The sequence below is a fragment of the Montipora capricornis genome, chromosome 6 (assembly GCF_036669925.1).
Source record: "Montipora capricornis isolate CH-2021 chromosome 6, ASM3666992v2, whole genome shotgun sequence".
Classification (NCBI taxonomy): Eukaryota; Metazoa; Cnidaria; class Anthozoa; order Scleractinia; family Acroporidae; genus Montipora; species Montipora capricornis.
Genome location: NC_090888.1, coordinates 32,833,792 through 32,853,346, shown reverse-complemented (window position 1 = coordinate 32,853,346; position 19,555 = coordinate 32,833,792). Strand labels below are relative to the sequence as shown.

The window sequence follows — 19,555 nt, the reverse complement described above, 5'->3', positions numbered from 1 at the left end:
TTATTGTAATTTAGTTTGGGGATCCACTTACAAAAGTAACCTGAAAAGGTTAACAATATTACAAAAACGGGCGATACGGATAGTAAGCAGGTCCGGTTGTGATCCTCACACAGATCCAATTTTTAAAGAATTTAAATTTCTCAAAATAACCAGTATCTACTTGTTACAACTAGGAAAATTTATGTACTCTTTTAGTACTGGTAATCTCCCTCCTAAATTTGACTCTTTTTTCTTTGTTAATAATAGTATTCATAGTTACATCACAAGACACGCTTCCTTTTTTCGGCTACCTCTTTGCAGGACTAACAAAAGACAGTTTTCTTTCTCTTTTCAAGGCCCTAAATTTTTCAATACCCTTAGTTATGAAATTAAAAATACCCCAACTCTACTGTCCTTTAAATACAAGCTGAAAGAGTTTTTACTCAACAGCTATTAATTCCTTCCTTAGTCTTCGTTCCTACTCCTGTGTTACACCTAACTGAACGTCTTGCTCCGCTATATTTGTGTTATTTAATTATTTTGGGAGGAAACCTAACATCGTATAACCCTTCTGGTTTCTTTTAGGTTTCCTCGCCATATTTCTTATCTTAACTTTAATTATTAAATGTAAATTTATTGTAAAATGGCAAAATGTAATAAAATGTAAAAATGTAAATGTGCTAGTTCTGTGTCTCCATCGAGTTATAGAAACACGATTTTTAACCAATCAGCGCGCGTATTTTCTTAGGACTGTTTTCTAAAGAAATGGAAAACAGACCGTTTTAGAAATATATTTTTAATGAGCTCGTGCCTGGAAAATAATGTAGCATATAACCCACCATTAATTTTCGGGCGGTTTTATTGGCTAATTTACGTCACGTGGTGCAAACTCACAGGACAGTTATTACGCAACAACCCCCGTTTGCGTAGATATTTGCCCTGCAAAATGCCGTGGCGATCATTTACGTTGAAAAGAAACATAGATGGAGGAAAAAAGGCAGCCGAAGAGTTTTAATTTTAAATGGATGAAAAAGAAACTCGTTTTCTGGAGTCTAGTGATAGTGGCATTAACATCCTGGTCGCAAAGGCTGTTCCGGTAAGTACAAGAAAGTCAACAAACCATGCTGTTTACATCTTTGAAGGTGAAGAAAGTTATTAGCAGACTTCAGAGATTTAACCCTACGCGAACTTAAACTGAGTCATTTTATAGGGTAGAGAAGGTAATACACTGTGTTACCAACCGTTCGAAGGAGAGAAAAATTCCAGCCGCACTTGAAAACACTGTCATCCAGACTTTGCACATTCTGTCTTTCAAGCACGGATTAAATTTCTTTTTCAGTAAGCAAAAAAGCGCGTTGTTTTCGACTCGCAGTGACAATTAAAACGATTTTATTTTTTTTCTTAGACCGACAGGCTTCCTTTCTAGTCTAATTTAGAACAGTGTGTGAGGTCATCTAGGAAACCTTTTTGCCGTCAGTTAACTTTGCTTTATTACTGCAAAGCGCGAAGACCATGGCACAATTCACACAAAGCATTTGTTTTTGTTTAGAATTTGAAATTTTACTTCAGTCTTAGGTGGATTTGAAATCTTTTTTTAACCAAGGAACTGTTTTTGTCGCAGAAACAGTTTGTATTCGCAAGACGAGCCGCAGCAAAGTTATTACAACGGCTTACTATTCAACTCTCGGCGCAAGGAAAGCCTTCCAGAACCAGATGTTTCTTTTCCCTCTCTTGAAAACCCAGGGTAGTATGACCTTTCAAGATTTTTTCGCCTCGGTAAAGTAAAACCCGAGATGAATTTCTCGGCCAAATATTCATTTTTCGGACAATCTCTCAGCTGTGGTCATTATCAACCGACATACTAGCTGCCAGAAGGAGTATATTTACTACAATGACCTTTGCGACGCTTCTTGCCTAGAATCCATTTTATTTGCCGATGACACCTACTTATTATAGTATATAGCATTATAGTAGAGTTAAATTCCCGGAGGATTTGGTCGGGGTTCCAACATGGCGGCCGTGACGTCATATGACAACCGAGAATTACATGAGGTGAGCCAGCCCGGCTTGGACTAGTCTCCTACGCAGCCGTTCTTTGTGTGGTCACGCAACGCTCTCCCCCCCCCCCCTCCTAAAAAATAAAACGGTCCATCCCTTAAAGGCCCACCTTCACCCAAAAGTCATTGCGGTCGTTTCTTTTTGTTTTTCAAATGACGACTTGTCCAAATACGTGATGTGATTGGCTAAAGGCATTCAGGCGAATCACGCGGGAAACAACATGTCAGATATTTAGGTAATTTCGTGTTACAGGAAATTCAGTCACGGTGCGCAATGACTTTAGGGCAAATGTGGGCCTTTAAGATAGGAAAATGACAATCAATACGAAACAAAGAATATATTCGTAACTTGCTATGGTCTCATATCATGAGCTGCATCGACGGCCACAGCACTTAAGTTCTCACGATACACGCTCCAGGTGAACCAAAAACCAACCAATAGCTTCCACTCTCTATACTGGGAGGGTCCACCTCACCTTTAGAGCTTATATTAACAGCACTAACTCCAAAACCAGTCAAATGATTGAGATCCTCCCTGAGGCTTACCGGAGGGAAAACAACAACAACGATGTCGATTTCATCGCAAACGAGTGGAATATTGAAAACCTTGATAAATCTGGGATGGTAGATTAACAAATACATATTCCTTTTCGAAAACTATGTTTTTGATTGAAAGCTTCTGATGCCTATTTAACTGGGAAATTTAAACTTTGATACCTTCAAAGCAAAAGCTTCGACACTGGTGGTGTCGCCGATAACAGAAGGTAGGACGTGCGCTCTGACTGGCTTATTCGCTTTGGCGTGAACGGTTTCAGGATATGAGAACCAAGCTCTGATTGGTCAGATAAAGGAAAGGAATGTAGTTCAAAAGAATGCATCCGTTGTTTGTGTGGGGAGGAGCGTTGCGTGAACACACAAAGAACGGCTGCGTAGAAGGCTACCAAACGGCAGGGGCGAATTTTGAAAACTATCCAAACATCACTCGTGCCCATAAATCACGAAATCCACTATTGTTCATTCGATTTCCTATACTTATACTAATGCATTTTCTCAGTGTAATGACAATTCTCGAAAAACTTGGCAAACGATTCATGAACTAATGTCCTGTAAAGACAACAACCACAATACAACTGTGAACAAATCAAAGCTAAATGATGCCCTTGTTCAGTACTAATTCTCGAGCTCTTTCTAGTGCATTTAAGGAGGTACTCTTTGTTACTGATGATTCAAATTACGTTGATAATGTCGTCATTACTTACACAGGTTCGACAAATTGTGAAAAAGGTTGCCTCTGGCAATGGTGCTATTACACGAACCTTTGTCCCGCCAGTTATACTACATTACATTACATTACATCTCCCGTGCTTTAGTTCAACCTTGCGCCATCTGCAAACTCCATGGAAAATGCCAGTACCCACAGCATGCGGGGAACGAGTAACGTCCCGGGTCATCGGGCAGAAACACAAGCCAGTACCCTTAACATTCAACAAGCGAGGAACGTCCCCGGACAATGTCCAGTTCAGAAGGTAAAGATCAAAGATAAGGACGGAAACTTGGTTGAAACCCTCACGATGTTAGATAGTGGTTCCAACACGAGCTTCATTTCAAAGGATGTAACTAAAAAATTAGGTTTAAGTGGCCCTAAAGTACACCTAACCATGAATCTGGCTGGAGGACAGAAGAAGTGAGAAGAATCAGAGTTAGTTAACATCACCGTAGTACCGATCTCAGAAGAAACCATTCAGAAGCCCATGCAAGTTTATGCAATAAACAGTGTCAAGTAGGATTGTAAATAGCTTTCCCCACCTAGAAGCAATCTCGAATAAACTCTATTTATCTGGTGGATCAATAGGCTTGTTGATTGGGACAGATTTTCCCGATGCATTTGTTGACATTCACGTTATCCCCGGAAGTCCAGGAGAACCAATAGCAAAGAGAAATTGTTTTGGATGGTATGTGATGGGCCAATTTTCCGATCAAGGAGACGAATCTTCTGCGATCAGATCAGTTGATGTAGGAACTGTCAGTGCATCATTATGCTGCTTTGCCCAGGTGAATTTGGATTGGCCAACTGTGAGCTCTCTCAATGGTGCTGACACATCTGAAAGCTTCGGAGGGAATTTAGAGAGGTAGATGATGAAACCAAGTAAAGTTTGTACTTCAGCTTTAGATGTAGGCTTAGGCATGTTCTTGATGGCAGAAACCCCTGGATCTGGCTTCAATCCTTAACTTGCTTGGCTCGTTCAAGTAGGCGAATCGCATTTTGATCATGGTTTTCAAGGGCTTCAGAGTCAGTGTCACCATAAACAACCACAAGGATATCATCTCTGTTGACTTTCACTCCGGGTAGATCTGCGAGGCACTCTTGTAGCTTGCTTCCAAAGACTTCTGGTGCTAAGCTTATACCAAAGGGCATTCGTAAGTAGCGATATCTCCCAAAGGGTGTCTAGAAAGTAGTTAATTTGCTACTCTCATCATCAAGGCTAACTTGATAAAATCCATCCTTTGCGTCAAAGGAACTGAAGATTCGTGCCTTGCTGAGTTCAGGTAAAAGTTCCTCTATAGTTGGCATTTGGAACTTGGGGCGTTGGACTGCACGGTTTAGGTCTTTGCGGTCCAAACAGATTCGAATCTTCTGAGGTTTTGCACCTATCACCATACTGCTGATCCACTCTGAGGGCTCAACTGCTTTCTAATAATACCTTTCTCTTCTAACTCCAAAATCTTCTTCTTCACATCTTTCTGCAACGCTACAGGTACACGTCTAGGAGGGTTGCACTGGTGTGACGGTCTTGTCAACCACAATCTTTGCGTCGCCAATGTGTCCTAGGTCACTGAAAACTTCATGATACTTGCTTAGCAGTTCTTCTCTTGAGAGAGGATTTTGCATTGGACTCTCGCTCATTTGGTGTAGACTATCGGAGTCACTGACATTCAAACGGATGAGTTGCAACTTTTCGCATGTTTCAGCTGACAGCAAGGGTTTGCACTTGTTTTCTATGACTTGAAACTTCAGAGTCTTCCTTTGGCCTTTATACTGGACGTGTAATTTGCATTCACCGACCGGCTTCAGCTTTGAACCAGCAAATAGCTTCAGTTTAACAGAGGAATTGTCCATGGGTAGATCTCCTAACTGTGTAATGATTGAGAGATCATCCAAAAAAAGTACATTGCAGGTAGCTCCAGCATCTAGTTGACAGGATAAGGTTGTTGTGAAGTCTTCTTCAGCTGATTTGAAGAAATTGACATCTGCAAACCACTGCTTTGCTTTAGTCTGTACCAGGGAGATAGTTTGCACTTGCAGGCAACTTTCATCAGAGCTTTCTTCGTCTTCTTGGAATTGTTGCACTTTTTTCGATGAGCGGCACACGGACGCGAAATGGCCCTTCTTGTGACATTTCTTGCACGTCTGCTTGAAGGCGGGACACTCTGTTCTTTTTGCATGACGTTGTTTACGACGACAATACTTGCATGTCGGTTCGGAAGAACTTTCGGCATTCTTCTTCTCGTTTTTCTTCTCTTTATTTGAGGATTTTGATCCATCTTTCTTCTTTCGAAGATTGCTGTCTTCAGTTTTCTTGTCACGAAATTTCTTGACGTCTTCTGTCTGCTTGTCTCCGGTGGCTGCGATCGTCTTCATTTGCTTTGAAGCAGTTTTGCTCGATGTACACATCTCTATGGCTTTCTGAAGGGTCAGGGATTTTTCTCTCAGAAGCCTGACTTTGTCACCATGACTCTTTAATCCAATGAGCAATCTATCTGGTATAAACTCGTCTGTTAAAGCTCCATACTCATAGGACGCGGCTAATTTCCTCAGTCTTGTGACGTAAGTTTGAACGGATTCTTCGCTTGACTGCAAACACGTGTTAAAAACATACCGCTCGTACACGACATTTCTGGTCGGCTTGAAGTAGTTTTCCAGAGCTTCTAGACATTCGTCGATTTTCTTCTTATCTTCCTCAGAAAGGCTTAGGTTAAGTAGAATTTGGAGACATTCTCTTCCCATCGCTGATCGCAAACACGCAAGACGGACCGATTCATCTCGCTTGTCGAGAGAGAGACTATTGATCGAGTTACGAGTTGAGTTGAGTTTGAGTTGAGTTTGAGTTGAGATTGAGTTAATATTGAGTTACGCTTTTTTTTTGCATTTTTGGCACTTAAATCTAATAAATATTAAGTAGAAGACACTGAGAAGACCATCAAACAACGTTTTCGTGAAGTCCACAGGTGTATATTTGCGAAATGGTTTTAAACTGATCAAAACAATCTTGAAATTTCCTGCACGGCAGTATTCTTGTTTAACACTTTACCAGTTTCAGCACTTGGACTCCTTCGATTTGATTACTACCTGTTTTGCTGTTATGTGGTCTCATCGATCAGTAGTCCCCTCAGAAGATTATTCCAAGCCGACCACATGGCTGATGAAAAGACCAGACCACAACACCGTACTCTTTTCGACTAGTGTGTGCGATCTTTAATATCCCACAGTTTATGAACGCTGAAGGTTGTGAGACGGGACCTGCGATTTATAGTCCTTATTCGCGAAGATTTGAAAGTCTAACCATTTGCGGATGTTATTACAAAGGCAGCACTTTCTCCTCAATTATTTTAAGACCCTGAGTGTTGCGGGTCTGGCCGGAGTCGAACTCACGATCTCCTGCATAACAAACTGCTCCACCGGCGCGCGGTTGTTCCTTTTAGCGATCAAGTCTATCGACGCAGAAAAGATGTCTTCTTGTAAGGCTAAGGATGGGATTTACTGTTAAGCCAGCTTATATCCCTGGCGGCTAAACGATGAAACGTACCGTTTGTCGTTCAGCAGCGTGGTTTTCGTGATCGGCTACCAGACAAAACGTTATCGGAACTTGTGAGCTGCAGGAGTGTTTATGTAAAATATAGAATCCGGAACCTGGAACGCGTTTTTTCCCTTACTGATCCTAGCCTTTGAAGAGAAGTGCCTTTGTCAGTTTTCATTTATGTACTTGCAAAAACAAAAGAAACCGTTCACGAAAAACCAAAATTAATTGACAAGTAAATCAATAAACAATGAGTAATAGCTTTAAACTGCTTTATGCAGTTTGAAGAAGGGGTTGTATTTTGGGTTGGTGTCACCATCTTTTTGGCTGGGATTGTAGCTAGACAACTAGACGTCATAGCGGACCGAAGTAGGGATTAACGTGCATTTAATTTCATAACTTACAGTTTGTTACCACTCACTTAAAAGAAAAATGTAATACCATCAAGGCCAGGCGAAACAATCAAGCATTACTTTCAACATCTTGTGTCTTTCAACTTTGCAGTGAAATGGTTTTCCGACATGTGTGACTAGGTCAAACATTTTCATTTATTTAAATGCTCGGCTCGTTTAACTGCCAACATTACAAAATTTCGGTGATTAGCAAACGTAACACTCGTGTTGACGGATTGATTTTTAGAATTTCAGCGGGTATGAGCAAAAAGCGTAAGGCTGGCTCACTTCGCCAAATGTTTCCCTCTTTCGTTTACGGCGTGTTGATCGACCATGATGCCGGACGACAAATACGGTTCATCGTAGCCGCCGGGCCGGCTGTAACTGGCTTAACAATACAGCCCATGTATCCCTCTAAGAAGACATCGTTTTGACGTCGATAGACTTAACAGCAGCAACGAGAATGATGCCGTGAAAGGTGTAATAATTATTAGATTGTTTTGATTATTGGAAAGCCATGGCATTTTGCCAAATTTTATGCAAATATATCTTTCAACGCGAAGAAAACAGTTTTCGAAGTGACTTGTACTGAATATTTACTACTTTTAATTCCGAAAAACGCCAAAAACTGTAACTCAATCTTAACTCAAACTTATCTCAAACTTAACTCAAACTCAACTCAAACTCAACTCAACTCGTAACTCGATGAATAGCCGATCCCGCTTGTCGAGACCTGTCGCGATTTCGTAGTCGCTCCATTGCTGCTTGAAAAAGTCCCAGTTGCCAGCAACATCACCTTGACATTTCATGGAACTTGGCAGCGGAGTATTTGGCGCGATAATCTGAGGATAAATTGGCGGAATACCTTGTGCTTGACCTGTGCTTGGTGCTGATGGCGCGGAGGTATGCGCACTCGACTCCACGTGGTCGTTGTCTGCCGGCATCTTCTCACACTTTCAGCGTACAATTTGTTTCAAAAATACGCACAAACGAAGGAAGCAGCATCAGAATAACACAAAAAGCGTTGACTATTCGCAAGACGTTCTGGAATCTTCAGAAAGTACAGTTTACTTCTGACACGATGTTTCGATAGTCATGTCTCAGACTCCATGAAGCACACACTTGATTTAATGACCATATATGGAACTTATGATATTACAGGAACACGTGACATGTTACTAAAATAACGCAATATCGTAAAACATGTCATATCTAACACACTTTCTATGAATCGCTCCGGATTATTTTGCAAATAATGAACACCTGCACATCTAATTTCTAAATGATGACTTGCATCATTGTATAACTGATGTGCTACAGCCCTGAAGAAGGGAACGCTTGCCCTCAAACCCCTTGATTTTGAAAAACCCGTTCGCCCACGAACGGGGCTCCTGATTGGTGCGGCGTGGTCATCTTGATTGACCAGTGTATCAATTTCGCTTGAATGATTCCAGTAATTACTCGTGCGTGACTTGCACAATGTCATGAGGAAGGCTTGTGAACTTGTGCAAGCCTTAATCTATTAGACTTGACGTGGATGGCACATATTCGAATTTACTCGGAATGATGCCATCTAGCCCCCGATTTTTGGAGGATAAATATTTTGAGCTGCTATTACCCGCTGGATTCAGCGAAAGCTTTTTAGATCTTTCAGCTGATGTTATAATTGACATAATTATCGATCGTGCGTGAAGATCAAACAGGAAACAGCGGACTTAGATAATCTTACACTGTATATGGCAACCTCGCTTACCTTTACTGAGTCGTTTTTCGTGTCCAGAAAACGAAAGACCGAATTTAAAAAGCCGACGACTGGTTACTGTTTTCCCTGCGAAAGCGAACTTACTCGCGCTGGTAATTTTCAAACAAAGGATTCCGATTTCCGGTTGGTTCTATAATGCAACGGTTAAAAAATTTTTTAGCAGAAATAGCATGAAGTGAGCGTCAAGCTAATGAATGGTTAAAACACAGGAAAAGCTGGTTTCACGAGAAACAGTTGACATATTGCCCTCTAAACGAGTATGTAGATAAATGTAGCACTATTGTGATTTTAGCCCGGTGACAAAGTTGTCAATCAATAAATGAACTCAACCGTGAAAACTAGTGGGCGTTTTTCAAAATCAACGGGTTTGCGGGCAAGCGTTCCCTTCTTTCCCCTCCCCCACCCCCTTCCTTTCACTTTTTTGCTCTCGCCTTCGCGTGACCAGAATTTCGTTCGCCTCGTACGGGAACGCTTGCTACGCAGGCTAGGCACAGCCTCCTAACAAATGTCAGTATCCAGTAAGCTGTTTTGCTTCACATGTACAGCATCATAACAACTATGAAATGTTGTATTGCTTTGTGTCTCATTATAAACAGTCTCTCTAGTCTTCTGAAAGGATTTCAATCTTTCCCAAATGAAAGAATTCCTCCAGAAGGAATTATTTGTGACTCCAAATACCTGAAATACAGTACTGGTTCCCCGAGGGGAATTCACACTGATGTCTCGAAAGACAATATTTGTTCCCTGAAGGGAATTCATCGTTTCCCGAAGGAAAAATCTCGTTTCCCGAAGGGAATTACATGACCCTGAAAAGGGTTTATGAACTGCCAGATCCTGTACATGGAGCATTTAACAATGCTGTGCTGCACAAATCACACGGCCATCATGGCTGTACAGCGGTTCCGGGAAAGTTTTCTTGTTGAAAATTCTATTCACGCCTTCAAGAAACCCCAAAAACACACTGTACACATTATTTGAATGCTGTGCCTGAACACGGGTCCAAAATAGGACAGAAACATCGTGAAAAATGCCCTCTTGCCTTGAAAATTCGAGCTCGCAGCGAAACCAAAACGTTCTCGATACGTTGTTCGTGAACTGGCGAAGGCACTATAGCATAAATTCGAGGTGAAACAATCATATGTCCGATTACCAGTGGAGCAAAACCGAGAGAACACCGACTTTATAAATTCGAGTATTCTTTCATTCCGAACACCAGATCGATTTCTATTCGAAAATTAGTCACGAAGACCGAATAGTTCCGAAAATTGGACACTCTACTTACTTACGCACATGATAGCAATATGGCTACAGCGGCCAAGCAGCAGTAGCCATAAAAACAAAAAACAGTACTGTTCACTTTAATATAAAAACAAAAATAAAGAGAGAAATAAAATATAGTATTAAATTAAACAAATAAATGCCTTGCACAAATAAGAATTTTAAACTTTAGTAACCTGAATAGCATTTCAAAATTCACACAGGAATTTGTTGTATCAGAAGAATGTGTGAAAACATATTTGGAGCACTTGAAATTGTTGGAGCTGAAGAAGGAAAAGAGAAAAAAAATGACTCGAAAAGCTTCGACTGCCTATCAAATCTGTGCCTGTCTCTAAACCTTATCAACAGACTTGTTGCAATTAAGGACGACATCATTCACCTCTTTAACAAATTTTCCCAGCCTATCTACAGCAGCACTATCATATAGTCAATTATGAACTGTATTTCAAAAGCGAACCTTGAACCACTTTCTTCGCAGCTCGATAACCTCAGGGGGACAGATGTGACTACTTCAAAAGGTTTGGCCTCTTCGAGCATTACCTTGCATACGGCGGCTGAGCCCGCAGTACGATCGTATTTGAATTCTCTTGTCGCAAGCAAGGCTGACGTTTGCAGGGTACTTCGCAAAATTTTGGAGCTAAGGGAAATTTTTGCCAGCTTTTTCTTCCATGTAAGTAACCAGGAATCCTTTTTTTCTTTATTTTATTTTTTAATTAAACTATAATTTTGCTTCAGAACGTCCATGATACACATGATGAGTTGTGTTTTTGTTAAGAGTTTCTTTCTAGTTTTAGTTAATCGACTTGGAAGCCTTGGTCGTGTTAGTCTGTCCATGGATTCTAGTCTTCATTTTTGTCCAGAGTTGTGGCTTGTTGTTCTTCTCTTTTTCCTTTCTTGACTCGGCACGAGGGGGTCGGGTAGAGGTCCAGCGCTGGACTAGAAACCCCTTGCTCGGTTGCGCTCTACCCCTGAAGATTCGCAGCCATTTACGAGCCTAATGGTCTTGCAGTCAGCTTGTCTTTATCCTTGGGATTTTTGGGTTTGCCTCGTGGAACTGGTGTTTCATATTCCATGGGATTTCTTTAGTTCTTTCCATATATTTTTTAAGAACGAAGATTTTAGTATAAAGATTTTTTCATCTTTATTATTCCCATTTTTAAGAACGAATAATTTTCATGGTCAAATATTTATTAATCCCTCCTACGTGATTTAGTTTTTCGTACATGTACTATCTGACTGTTTCTGGGATTACAATTTTAATTTCACACAGAGTTTGTTTCTTTCGTTAACTTTATTGTGGGGTTGAGAGTTTGCTTTGTGAACATCTCCCCCTCATTTTACAGACTAACCATAACTTTTGTCTATGATTTTCCCTCAACTCACCATCCACACACACACTATTCCCCAAAACTACCTACTGATTAATGAATGTTTTAATTAGTAGAGAGAAACCCCTTCTTGTAAGGCGGATTCTTCTATAAACACCAACTAAGACAGCCACAAAGGTTACTAGGTTTTCTGCTGCATCATGTATTCATATTAAACAAAAAACCTTGCATACGGCGGCTGAGCCCGCAGTACGATCGGCAGTCAAAATTTTGGTGTCCTAACGAAACGATACGATAACAGCCTTTTTCTTCGCAGCTAACAAAAATAAAAACAGTGCACAAGTTCATTTGGCCTCTACTAGTAGTTAACTTGAGTATTCCGGTTTCAATTTGACGAGGAACAGCATACTTTGTTCAAAATAACACAACTATTATCCTACCTGGCTATACTCGACGAACTACTACCGATTTGCCATGCGGAGCACCGGTGACCCATTTTTGGCGCCAAAATAGAAGCTTAGAAACACAAAATGGTTCATGTTTCTCACTTTTTGCCAACTAGTTTGGTTTTTGAAATTGTAAATCCCTTTTCGTGGATATTTAATGCCACAAAAGTTGCCTGATTTCAACTTGACTCAGGACACTAGAATTTTTCTCGCCTGCTGAATCCTGATTGGTCAATTCAAATTTCCCGCGCGCCAGCCGTATGCAAGGTACATCTTATATAAATTCTTCATCTGCATCGTCTGCGAGACTGAGGATCATTTGCAGAGCTTCAAAATCGCCCGGATCTCGTCCAGCTCGTCTCACCGCCGCCAGCCGCCATCTTTGTTTTGTTCTTTTTTTCAACTCATTCCCAGTCCCTCTCGGCATCACACATCACTCAAGAGCTGAGTCGGCGTTTCACCGCCCATTCTTTTCTGCGCCCTGGTTTGAAGCTGCTAGATACTAAATCGGCCGGATTGTAGGCCCAAAAGTGACAACAAATACCCTTCCGCCACCTTTCAAACGAAAACGGAGCTGTTCTGCTCCGTTTTCAAAGAGATTTGCGTCCACACTTATCGTTTTCGTATCGTTTTCGCCCGTCCACACTACAACGCCGTATCCGTTTGAAACGCTTTTATACCCTCAGTGCGCATACTCAAATGAACTCGACGCATGCGCATTTCAATATATCGGCCCGGGAAATTGGCGCCATTCTCGATTCTTTGTGGTTGTTGGTTAAATGCGCTTGCAGGAGCGTCAAAAGACTGGAAATCATTCCGATCAAGAGAGAGGCCACATGGAACCGTCTGTCCGCCATTTTGGATACTCACGGTCGTGTGGGCTGGCGCCCGGTCGTGTCTATTTGGATGACGTCAACGTTTTCAGATAGCTTCGTTTTTACCATCCACACTAGAAAACAGCGTTTTCAAAAAGCATCGTTTTCAAATCGCTCCACTCTGGAGAGCATTAATTTTCGAATGACTCCGTTTTCGGTGATTGTTTTCGGCGTTGTAGTGTGGACGATAGCCGTATGCGGAGCAAAACAGTTCCGCTTTCGTTTGAAAACGGATTAGTGTGGACGGGGCCTAAATCTCCAGCCAGTGGCTCTTCCGATTTAATTTACAATAATTGGAAATCGAATAAAACTACCTATAAAAGTTACAATAATATCATGAAAAAAAAAACTAATTCAAATAAATAATTAACGTATTCTAAAATTCTAATCCTAAAAATCGCTACGGACTGTTATATATTTTTGCGCTTTACAGCGCGCTTAAAAACTAAGAGTGTTTCGATAATTTCGTTTCTTCACTTATAAAAGAATTCCAGACAGTGATTGCTCTATAACTAGAGGACCTTTGTGCTATGGCTGTCCTACAAAAGGGTACGACTAAGTTGTACCTAGATCTAGTAATGTAGCTGTGGATAGCTGATCTTTTGTTGACGTAACACTCTAAATATGGTGGTGCAAGGCCATTAACTATTTTGTATAGCATCGTAGCATCACGCACTAAAAACGTATTCTTAATAGAAGGCCAACGCATTGCGCACAGCACTGGTGAGATGTGATCAAACTTCTTGTTGTTAGTCAGCACATGGGTGGCGAAATTTTGTACAAGCTGCAGCTAGTTTGTTTATGTTGTGCGCAAACGTTCCGGACCAGACTGTCGAGCAATAAAAAAGTTTACAAAAAACTAGACAGTTCAGAATGGTGGTAAGTACTGATTTAGAAAACAAGGGCCTAACTCTGCTTATCTGGCATAGGATAGAAATAAGAGACGAGGTCAGAGTGTTAACGTGTTCATTAAAAGTAAGGTTCGAGTCCAATATTATACCCAGGTCTTTGACTGAGGACACAGGAATTAATTGTTGCCCAAGAAAGGGGACTCTGATATCAGGTACCTTAAGCTGTTTCGTTCCAAAGAGAATAAGTTTAGTTTTGTCTGGGTTAATAAGCAACTTATTTGTGCAGCACCAAGAGGCAATAAGTCGGAGATCTTCCGAGACTTTTGCAAGGCAGGAGTTAATATTTTCCGATGGACACGAAAGATAAACCTTTGTGTCGTCAACGTATGACTCTACTCTTGAAAAACGTAACAACGGACGGTAGGTCATTCATGTAAAGACTGAACAAAAGAGGCCCCTGTGAGCCTATGAGAAAGCGCTGATGTCAAAATGGCGGACATACCTTCATTTAAGGCTTTAACATGCTTATTTTCCAAACATTCTTCATATGCACGCTTCAACCATAGCCCTTCATATTTATCTTTCCCGCACCTGTGCCAGCTACAAAAGGTTGTAAATAGTGTATCGAATTTTTGGCCAGGCCATAAATAGGATAGCATTAACGGATATTGTGGTCATAAATAGGGTAAGTGTTATGGGAAGTGGACCGTACCCCCCTACCCAACGTTTCTCTGATAACCCCTCTCCGGGACCCACATTCCAGAGTAATTCGTTACGAAAACGGAGCTTTTCATAACGCTCTTCAAACCGGGAGAATTTGAAAACGCCGACTTTCAGTTATCGTGTGGATGAAAAACATTCTAAGAGCCCGTTTACAATGAGAGAGGGTTACCCTAACAAGAGGGTTACCCTAGCACTCTCACATTTCCACTTTGTTTCTTCGTCGCGTGTTTACAAGGCAGTTAGGGTTACCCGGGTAGGCGGGCTACCCCATCTACGTGCTAGGTTTATCCTGACAGGTGGGGTGACTTTTTCCCTTGTGAACACTCCAGGTACGGTTAAGCCACCTACCCGGGTTACCTTTCTCATTGTTTCCAGACCTTTTGAGTGTAACCGCGCATTAAGTTGTCCCGAGCTGTAGGGTTATCCTACCTAAAAACTTTTGAGGTAAACATGGGCTATCTTCTGCCCTCCATCTAAAGGTTAACCCGATAGCCAAGCAGGAGGACCAAGTGATTTGCTTTGTCAAGATTTCCTCAAAAAAAATTACCGTTGATTTTCGATAAAACTCATTGTACCACTGAACAATCAAGACGAAGTTGCTTATTTCCTAAATTATCACGTCACGAATATCGGACCTCGCCTGGCCTCAAAACTTCCGAGCACTAACAAGGCGTTTAATCTTTTCATAACCGGCCCCAGCTTCATCAGATTTTTTTAATTAGCCTGAATTAATCCCGAGTGATATGTTGAATCTCCTCAAAAACTTGGTCACTAAAAGATCAGCCGATCTCGATCGCATTCCCAGCAAATTGCTCAAAGTCGATTGCTGAGCCCATTTGTTCTTTACTTTTTAACAATTCTATCATTAGTGGTTGTATTCCAAATGATTGGAAAATTGTGAAGCTTTTTCCACTCCACCACGGCAACATTAAAACAAATCTTAATAATTATCATCCAATTTCCACTCTATCTTCCATTTCTAAAATTATGGAAAAACTTGTTTACAACCAACTATGTTTTTTCCTTTCGGATAGCAAATCAATCAGGCCGTTACATTCAATCGCCACAGCTTGACGCTACCAATCAATGGTACTTCAACATCGACCTTGGCTCCCGGGGGGGTACTCCCTATAATGGCCTATACGGGGAGGCTCCGCCCGAAAGGGGTACCTTTTTCAGGCTCCAGGTAAATAAAAGGGTAGTGATTTCACAAGTTGAGGTATGTAAAAGGGTAGGGAATTCGAAATTGGTCATTTAGGTATTCAAAAGGGACTTTAATCGAAATATTTCGGATATGATGTACCTTATGGCTGTATCAGTTTATTTAATATTTTTTTAAGCACTACATGAAAATGAAAACAAGTAGGTATGTGAAAGGAGCACCTTTTATCAATAAAGAGTAAAAAAGGGGTACCTTTTCTGCAAAAATGGTATATAAAAGGGTAAGGGATTGGACCTTGGGCCGTTGTTTTTCTCGACTTAGCGGGTAAAGCTTTTGCATATCACGATTCCTTTGTACACATTTTATTCCATTCAAGTTGACTCATGTTAAAACCCGAGGGGTATTCCATATTAGTAAAATCCAACTAGTGGTCTATTATCAATGCTGCGTTCTGATTGGTTGAGCTACTAGTAGGCTATTTGTTATAGCCCGCTAGTAGCGAAAAGCGCCGGCTTTGAAAACCAAAACAACAATTAAAGTCTAGCTTTAACTAGCGAAAGATGTTTTGTCTCGATATTTTTTTGACCAACTAGTTGGATTTTACTAAAACAATTATTCCTCTCGCCCTCATGGCCTCTGAGTCAATAGCCCATGAGGCCTTCGGCCTCATGGGCTATTGACTCATAGCCAATTCGGGCTCGAGGAATAATTGTTAATTATGGCCTTTATGAGGAGGCTCCGCTCGAATGGGAGACCTTTTTCAGGCGTCAGGTTTTCAAAAGAATAGGGATTCCCCAATTTTTAAAGGTACATGGAAAGGTTGGGGAATCTGTAGTGCAAGTCCAGTACAAACATGAACCGATTATGAAATAGCCGTTTTTTGGTTGACCTCTCTTCTGGTTATGCTCTCCGGTAATTTTGTTCATCAGCTCATTCCCGTTTCTGTCAAAATGGCATACATACGGCTGCGGGTTGGACCTTGCGGGGGGGAGCTCCCCCGTATAAAACTTTGGTCGTCCACAAGTTGGTGACGTTTACTTGCTTTTCCGAAGTTTGTGGGAGGAATATTTACGACAACTGGGGGTATTCCAAAATAATTCAATACCCGAGAAGAAAACAAGATTGCCTCTGAAAACAAGACCAAACAAGGACACAGACGATGATATTTGAAAGAAATTTACTAGAATTCATCTTTCACAATTTGTAAACGGTGAGAGTCAATTCGGTCTTCGGCCTCATCACGTATCATCTCACATAGATGTTGAGCTCATAATCTATTTAGTTATCGTCCTACAGAACGAGATTGTTTATTACAATTGGTTCAGTGGTGAGCTTTCCACAGACTGATACAGACGCACTCTCGGGCAGATTGTTAGCCGCGACTACTGCTGTAGGCTGTACTTCTCGGGAACCCTTGAACAATTTACATAACCCTCTTTGCATGTTTTTACTTCGACCAAAATTCACCAATGGGTTAAAAAATCCATTAAGCAAGAGAAGGAAGGTGTAAAATGGCCTGAACGGTTTAAGTCTATGTAAGCCTGCTATGTGCAATGCTAAAGGTAAAATGAGACCTGGTAGAAATGTCACGCACAGTACCAACAGTATCAACGCAACAGTGCTAGCTAACCGTTTCTCCCTTTGTGATACGACATTCATCTGTCCGTCGTTTCCAGACTGATTTTTCTTAAGGAATATGCCGAGATAGGAAAACCCAATAACAAAGAAGCAAACAAGATAAATGACAAGGGAAATGTATGAAGGATTGGGAATAAAGTCCAATTGAAAGAAAGATAGAAGCGCGATCAATATGCTAATTGACCAGGCTACACATATCATCTTTATAGCACGTGTCTTAGTCATGTGAAGACGATACCACCAGGGTTTCCTGACTGCTACGTAACGATCCCTGCTGATCACTGCAACATTAGTCAGCGTGGCGAGCAGGCACAGCACTGACATCGAATGTGATATCGAGTCGCCGGACTGACCAATGGGGCACATGTACTCATAGGTTAAAGTCGTGATATCTCTGATAAGACAATACGGTGCATATAGGAAATCAGTGAAGGCCAAACTGCTCAGCATCAACCGTGAAGGCTGCTGAAGGGATTTACTTCGTGCCACAGTGATGATTACAAGCGAATTGCTGACTAACGACAAGAGAGCAATAAACATGCCAAGAGGCCGAACAAGATAGTTGGTGAAGTCTCGCATCTGTAGCTGCTGGTTTTCTGGAATTTTAGGAATTAGACATTCTTCAAAAGGAAATCGGCCGCTTGAGTTATTGGCGATCATCTTCAGTATTTCTCCCTGAAATGGCAAGAGACTTCTTTCAAACGAGAGAAACTGCATGGTTTTTTTCTTTTCAGTTTGATGTGTGTGGGTAAACTATTCAGTTTTAAAAGAATATCATGTATTTTACAACAATACCGAGACTGAAATTTGACAAACTTTAAGGATATTTTGAGATAAACCCGAGATAGAAATTTTGAACAAAATTAAATTATGTGTGGAAATTTGTAAATGCAATTATATCGTGCCGCATAAAATTCCTCTTTTCTCGAAACGACAGAACTAGCCAAAAACAACAAAATCAGCGACTGGCCGTATGTTCGACGCTAATAACATCAAGTTTATTTGTTTGTCATTGATCAGGCTTTATCGCCAGCAGTCTGGCTCCAAAATTACTTCAACACCATCAGTCGTGATAGGAGAGGTACCTCGAACGTTGTGTTGATATAAGAATATTCACCAGAATATTAATAAAATTTTCGGCCAAAAAAAAAACATTAGTCTCAAAGAAAAAAAACAGTGTCCTTAAGTGTCTTGTTGCTTGAGCCAAATACTGAGAAAGATTGAGAGAAAAATTTCAAAAAACTTGGGTTAAATTCTCAAGATGAGTTCAAGTTATCCGTCAAGACAGGCTCCTTATTTGTCCTTCATTTCTTAGATTTTAAAAAGTTGATTTTTCACTCTTGTTGTAACTGACGGTGACTGAATTTACTGAAGAAACACGTCAATTCAAACTGAAAAGCGTTGTATTTTTTTTTAATTTATTCATTGAAAAGCTGATACCTTGCTCACATCACATGGTGACCAGTCATTTCGCCAAGTGGTCAGTTCGCCCTTTTGTTAGCTTGCCCGAACTTTTTCCGTTATTTCACCGAGACTAAAACCAAAAAAAATTTTGCTTAAAACTTCTCTTTCCTCTAACCGACCGAAAAAGGTAACACTGAGGGCATAATGAAACAAACTTCAAAACGCGTTTATCTCGCGCTCTTTATCCACAAGCCACAGAACTTACAGTCCGTACGAACCGACCTATCGAGTCAGTCCGGACGAGCTGGCGTGGAGCGAGCTGGGTTCCCTTCGGAAGGGCCGGCACAGTAAAAACAAGTGGGGGATATTGAACCAGCACGAATGTAAGGGGTGAAGATAGGCAGAGAACTGCTCGCCCCGCGTTCAATTTCTTTAGCCAGGGAAACAAACAAAATACGGCCCGGCGTGCACTGACTAAAAAACCTACTAGAAATTCGGTACCTGGATTCAAACAGTAGATAAGGCCAGAAAGTATTTATACCTTAATACGGCCTTCTAATGAGAAACTTCCAATTATTAAAGGGACGAATCTTCAGAGTGGAGTTCCAGCTACCTGAGTTTCTGTTCTATAGTATTTCTGCGAAATAAAAATTGTCGATTAGTACGGATTCGACCTCAAAGGCTTTAACACACTGATAGAAAAGGAAAGTTACCTGATACAGAAGAAAATCAAATGTACGTTGTCAAAGCGAGAAATCTCTTCCCTAGATTCGGTTTGAAAGTGATTCTCTAAATCACTATATATTTATTGCTTTTCGGAAATCCTCGCTAAAGCTCACTTGAGTGCAGTTTCCCTGCCCACAA

General features: G+C 41.0%; 1 protein-coding gene across 1 annotated transcript; it reads right to left on the bottom strand.

The window, feature by feature from the left end:
- Positions 1–16,939: 16,939 nt before the first annotated feature.
- Positions 16,940–18,004, bottom strand: LOC138053752 (beta-1 adrenergic receptor-like). Its single transcript, XM_068900317.1, has one exon. It carries the CDS (start codon positions 18,002–18,004, stop codon positions 16,940–16,942), a length of 1,065 nt encoding a protein of 354 aa, XP_068756418.1.
- Positions 18,005–19,555: the final 1,551 nt, after the last annotated feature.

What these genes read in the sequence shown, in the direction of transcription:
- LOC138053752 (XM_068900317.1), bottom strand. Translation starts at nt 18,004, where the DNA reads ATGCAGTTTCTCTCGTTTGAAAGAAGTCTCTTGCCATTTCAGGGAGAA.